Source organism: Camelus dromedarius, chromosome 18 (assembly GCF_036321535.1).
Source record: "Camelus dromedarius isolate mCamDro1 chromosome 18, mCamDro1.pat, whole genome shotgun sequence".
In the NCBI taxonomy this organism is placed as follows: domain Eukaryota; kingdom Metazoa; phylum Chordata; class Mammalia; order Artiodactyla; family Camelidae; genus Camelus; species Camelus dromedarius.
The window spans coordinates 22331834-22337084 of record NC_087453.1 but is presented as its reverse complement, the minus strand read 5'-3'; the positions used below and the strand labels follow the sequence as shown (position 1 = coordinate 22337084).

Here is a 5251-nt window from a genome sequence, read left to right as displayed (position 1 = left end):
CAGTATTTAGATCACAGTACAGAGCTCTTGATCTTCCTTCTTTTCTTTCTAAGTTGGCAGTGTATATGAACGTAGACTTCCAGGGAGAGAAGAGAATTGGGTAATACCAAAGTATAGTAGCAGAGTGCTCTTAGTAGTCAGTTAAGGCTGTCTCAGTTCTAATACTACAAATCAGTATTTCTTGTCTCTGAAGTTAAGGTCTGCATCCTAAGTTTGTTGTAGGAAATCCAGTAAGAAAATAAATATGAAAGCACTCTGTAGAAATGCGTTTGTATTACTGCTTCAAAAGTACACAGCAAATGCCTTCACTCTGTAGGGAGAGGCTTCAGTCATTCCATATGACAGACCAGTGGTTCTCAAAATGCGGTTCTTTGATCAGCAACATCAGCATCTCCTGGGAACTTAGGAATAATGCTTATTTTCAGGCTCTACTACAAAATCAGAAACTAGAAGTGAGGACCAGAAATCTTTTTTTTTTTTATTAAAAAAGCAGACCTGCAGATGTTTCTGATGCAGTTTATAGTTTGATCATCTCTGCCAGGGCAGATTTGTGGGCCTCTGGGCTGGGAATTGTTTTCAAGGGTGACATCATTTCTGTCCATCAGTCCTTAATGGGTGTTTTGGATTAACCCTCACTTGTGCCTCTATCTTATCTGCATCCTTACTCTGGAATTGCTGGTGCTATGGAGATGTGATGCCCTTCCACACATGGTTTAGTGGAGGGACAGTGAAAAGGAAGGGGAGTATAGTGACAAGACTGACCCCAGAATAAGCTCCTTTGCTTTAATGAACCAAGCATCCTAGATCAGGAGACAGAGGCTGGAATGTTTAGGCAGCCATGGATTTTGCTGAAGTTCCTGCTGTAGTTCTTGTTGTAGTTCTTGTTATAGTTCTTGCTGCAGTTCCTCCTGTAGTTCCTCCTGCAGTTTCTTCTGTAGTTGTCCCGGTGGTTGTCTCGGTAGTTGCCATGGTTGAGTATTCAGTACAGAGATTAGACAGAATACAGCACATTTTTTCTTTGCTACACATCCCAGTAGCTGGCTGTACTGATATCTCTCCATTTCTGCACATGCTCCTGCATTTTCCCATTTTGTTTGCACACCTTCTCACATACCAATTACCTGCACAAAGAAATTATATAGATCATTTAAGACAGAGATCACAAAATGATAAAAATAACAATAGTTTTTTGAAGACTGATTATTCAAGTCCCTCACCAGTTGTTTCGCTGTACTTTTCCTAACCATAAAGACCTGATCTGAACATTAAATGAGATTTTATAAATGTGTATACACACAGAAGTTTAAATATATATGTATGAGCCTTTCATAAATCAGAATTCTGCATATAAACACTCTCCAGATGTCTATTTCCCATTATTTCAAATTGGAAAATGTATAACACATTATTACTCATGAATACAAAACCCCTAACCAGTTTCATAAGTTGTAGCCAAAAAACACATAAACATCTAAATAGAAATTTTAAAACTATAGTTTTAAACTATGAAATGCTCAAATCATTGCTGTAAAGCTTCTTATCACTACCCAAACATACATGACTTTTGTTGATGCTTGGTGAGATTATTCAAAATATCTTTACATGTTTCTGAGGTTCTACAAACTATATTTGAAATATAACTCTAGATTTGTCTTATGTATTGTCTTCTTAAATATAAATACAAAATTTTCACATGTATCTATATGTGAAATGTATCTACAAAATTTTGTGAATAAAAAACCAAAACACATTCTACTAGGAATATATTCATTAGGGAGACATTATGTAAGGAGTGCCTATATATTTGCACATATTATATACATATATGAAAAATTCTCTCATCACATGGTATAACACGTAGAAGACCCTGAAGAGGTGTTTAAACTCTTTGTTTCCTTCCTCTGTTAGTTAACTCATTCCTCTATTCAAACAACAAATGTATAATAAATGCCTACCATGTCAAGAATTCTGCAAGATGATGAGAATAAAACAACGAACAGGAAGACAAAGTCTGAGAAGCTTTTACATTGGAGAGGGGAGAAAGAAAATAAACAAGTAAATGAATAAATAAAATAACTACAGTGAAAAATGCAACAAATGAAAAAAATAATGTGACGTAATAGAGAGTAAGTGACAAGAGCAATCGTTTTTAAGCGCTGTTGACGCTACTGCAATCTCTTAACTGCTGCTTAATCTTCCTCTGAGGATTAAATGAGATTTTACATACATAATAGTTGTGTATACACATTTGTATACCTAGATTTATAGATACATGTACAAGCCCCCCATTCCTAAAATCATAATTCTGCGTGGAGTTGTTGAGGAAACTATCCCCCAAGAAATGACATTCAAGCCCAGACAGAAGGATCCAGCTCTGTGAGGATCTAGAGGGCAAGTGTTCAAAGAAGAAGAAATAGCAAATGTGAAGGTCGTGAGCAGGGGAAGAACTTGATACTTCTGAGGAGCAGAAAGATTGCTTGACTGCTTTTGTTTTTGTGATTTTTTCTTACTTTGTCACTGCTTTTTCTTTTGTATCTGCAGTGGCTCTCCATAATGGTCCTTGGCCTTAAATTTCCTCTCCAGCCATTCCCTCCACGATCCCATTTTTCCTCACTATTCTAGACATCTCCATGGAAATAATACTCAGGTGTCTTCCTTTAGCTCTCTTCAGCTGGGATATGTGGATGGAAACCTCTGATCAAGTTTCCTTTCTTTCCATACCAATCTTCTTTGGGCCCTGGTGTTGTGTTGATTCTTCCTTCCAAATGTGCTTTCTAACAGTTGCATTTCTGATGCCTCCAGATCTTGGATTAGACTTGGATACTCTTACAGAATAAATCCTAAATTGCTTGTGTTTGTTTAGAAAGGGAACTGAGGAATTTTCTCAGAGCGGTTTGGTTTAGGAATAGGATATCACGTGAGTATGTGATGTATGTCATCAATGTCCCAGAGACGGAAGGAGAAATCATGCAATCTAAACTCATAGAATTTCAAGGATTCCATAATCTGAAACATCTTCTGAGAAACCCTCATCCTGTTATTAATTTCCTCTTATCCATCATCAGTTTGAACAGTTCTGCAAATTTTAAAGAACATAAAATACTATCTTTAGAAGCAGGCTGTAGAGTTATATCACTTTCTACATGTTAGGAAATTCTATCTCAAAAAATGAGTTTCTCTCTTTGTGTCATGTAAAAAAAATGGGATTGAGTCCAACGTAAAAAACAGAATTTTAAAAACCTAACGGTAAGCATGGGTGAATAAACTCTTCTCAACACGAAGAAACAATATTCTAAGCTAATGGGAGAATGTGAAAGAAGTACTAATAGATTTGACAACATGAAAATGAAAAATTTGTTCCTCAAATCAGTAAAAATTTTTAGAAGTAATCAATGTGTTGTAAAATATTTGCAGGAATTGCAAAATAGAAAGGCTGAAAATACTAATATACTAATAGTAATACTTGTCAACATATGCTGGTTTCCTTGAATGATACCTTTTGACCAAGCAACGGAACTTCTAAAATTTACCTATATAATTAGAGAATCTCACAATGGTACATTAACAAGGTTGTACATTATTTATAGTAGTGATGCATTGGAAAAATAATCCAAATGACACACAATAAAGGACTCTCCAAGTTAATATTGGTACCAAAATATGACAGAATAATAAGCTTCCACTACAAACTGTATTTTCAAGGAATATTTAAAGATCTGTGAAAATTTCCCTGACAAAATATTAAGTTAGAAAGGGCAGGTTATAAACTCATACATCAGTTGGTTACAATTTAAAAAATATAAGCAGTGAAGAAATGGTGGCTAATTTATTTCTCAAATGCTTTCAGTGTTCTTGTCTTAATTTTGTAAATATAAACTATAGAATTAATTAAAAAGGCATGCTTACACAAACAAAGCTGAAATCTGACATAGAACTTCCAGTAGTCTTGAATCTTTTCACCATGTTCACTCAGAATATTTTTCTTCCCTTTCCACCTTACAGTTCTATAGATATTTAGAAATAGCCTTCCCTGCCCTGTTAATCCCATTCAAGAACAACAAAAATTGGGAAATCTTCTTTATAAGACCAAGAAAATTAAGAGACGTATTACAGAGTTGTAGCTTCAGGAGGTAATAGCTGGTCCCATGCACGTGGAGTGAGGCAGGGCTGGACCGAACTGCTCTTACATGGTAGAGGGAAGTCTGGAATGTTCGGACCATCTCTGCCTTTGGAGGCAACTTCACAGTTTTCTCACTACCCACCTTCAGCTCCCATCACAGACACTGTTCTCTTGTGAGAGTCTTGATGTCTCTTTTGTTAGAGGTGTTCTGAAGAAGTAGGGCAAACCTCAGGCCCCCTCCCAGTGAGGGCCCTGCCCCAGTCCCATGGACGTTTGGTAATAGGGGCTCCATATGCAGGACCCTGTTTTAGGCCAAAATTTCTTCTTCCCCAAGATTCAAATGGAATCTATTTTACCTGAGACCAACTGGGCCAGGAGGATAAAGAATGTAAGAGTGAACAGTAGAGACTTCATGGCTCCTGAAAGACAGTAGGCAGTGGGTCCTGTGGAGTCCAGAACTCTCTATTCAGCGTGACTCTGAACACAGGTCTTTATTGTCCTCCCTCGGTGCAGTCGGCTCAGCCAGTGCACTGTGCCAAACATAACTGCAGCCCATTGGCCAGCAGCTGTAACTGAGGCATCACTATTCAAGAGCCCTGTTCTAGGCATGCCTTGGGGGAAAGAGAAAGGCTTAGAAGAGGAGGTGCAAGCGCTCTGAAGTGTATGGCAATTAGGAGACAAAGGCACAGGAAGAATTTATGCTGATCCCCTAAGGATACCCCTGGGTACCCCTGTGTATTTTTTCAGTCTCCTGTGTTGGTTCTATCAGAGTATTTATCTTACTGCATTATGGCAATCTCTTCATCTGTCTCTCCCCCTAAAAATACCATGTGTTTTTGAACATAGACTACATGCCATTTTCTGTTCAGGACATAGAGCAGTACCTAAGCAGTTGTTTGGTGATGGAAAAGTTAACATTTTGTTGATAATCTGGCAATTTAGAAACTATTTTTTAAAGAAATGAATCAGTGCTCAAAGATGTATGTACAAAGATTTCTTTGAATACTGACTTGAGTCCAGCAGTAGAGCATCGTAAAATGAAGTGCATCCCTATGATTTAAGGTTGTGCATCTGTTAACAAGAGTGAGATTTTATCTTTCTAAACATTTCTGGGTGAAAAAGCAACATTGT

At 37.3% G+C, this 5251-nt stretch overlaps 1 protein-coding gene across 1 annotated transcript; it reads right to left on the bottom strand.

Annotated features, from left to right (window-relative positions):
* Positions 1–828: 828 nt before the first annotated feature.
* Positions 829–4534, bottom strand: DEFB126 (defensin beta 126). The gene is made up of 2 exons (XM_010993910.1): positions 4477–4534; positions 829–1121 (listed from the first exon to the last, which is right to left on the bottom strand). The coding sequence occupies exons 1-2, from the start codon at positions 4532–4534 to the stop codon at positions 829–831; spliced, it is 351 nt and encodes a 116-aa protein (XP_010992212.1).
* Between the last annotated feature and the right edge of the window lie 717 nt (positions 4535–5251).

Bases quoted from the DNA above. Each gene is read 5' to 3' on its own strand.
- DEFB126 (XM_010993910.1), bottom strand. From the start codon at position 4,534: ATGAAGTCTCTACTGTTCACTCTTACATTCTTTATCCTCCTGGCCCAG. The intron at 1,122-4,476 runs GTAAAATAGATT...TTCTTTGTGCAG, and splicing joins CCTGGCCCAGTTGGTCTCAG to GTAATTGGTATGTGAGAAGG.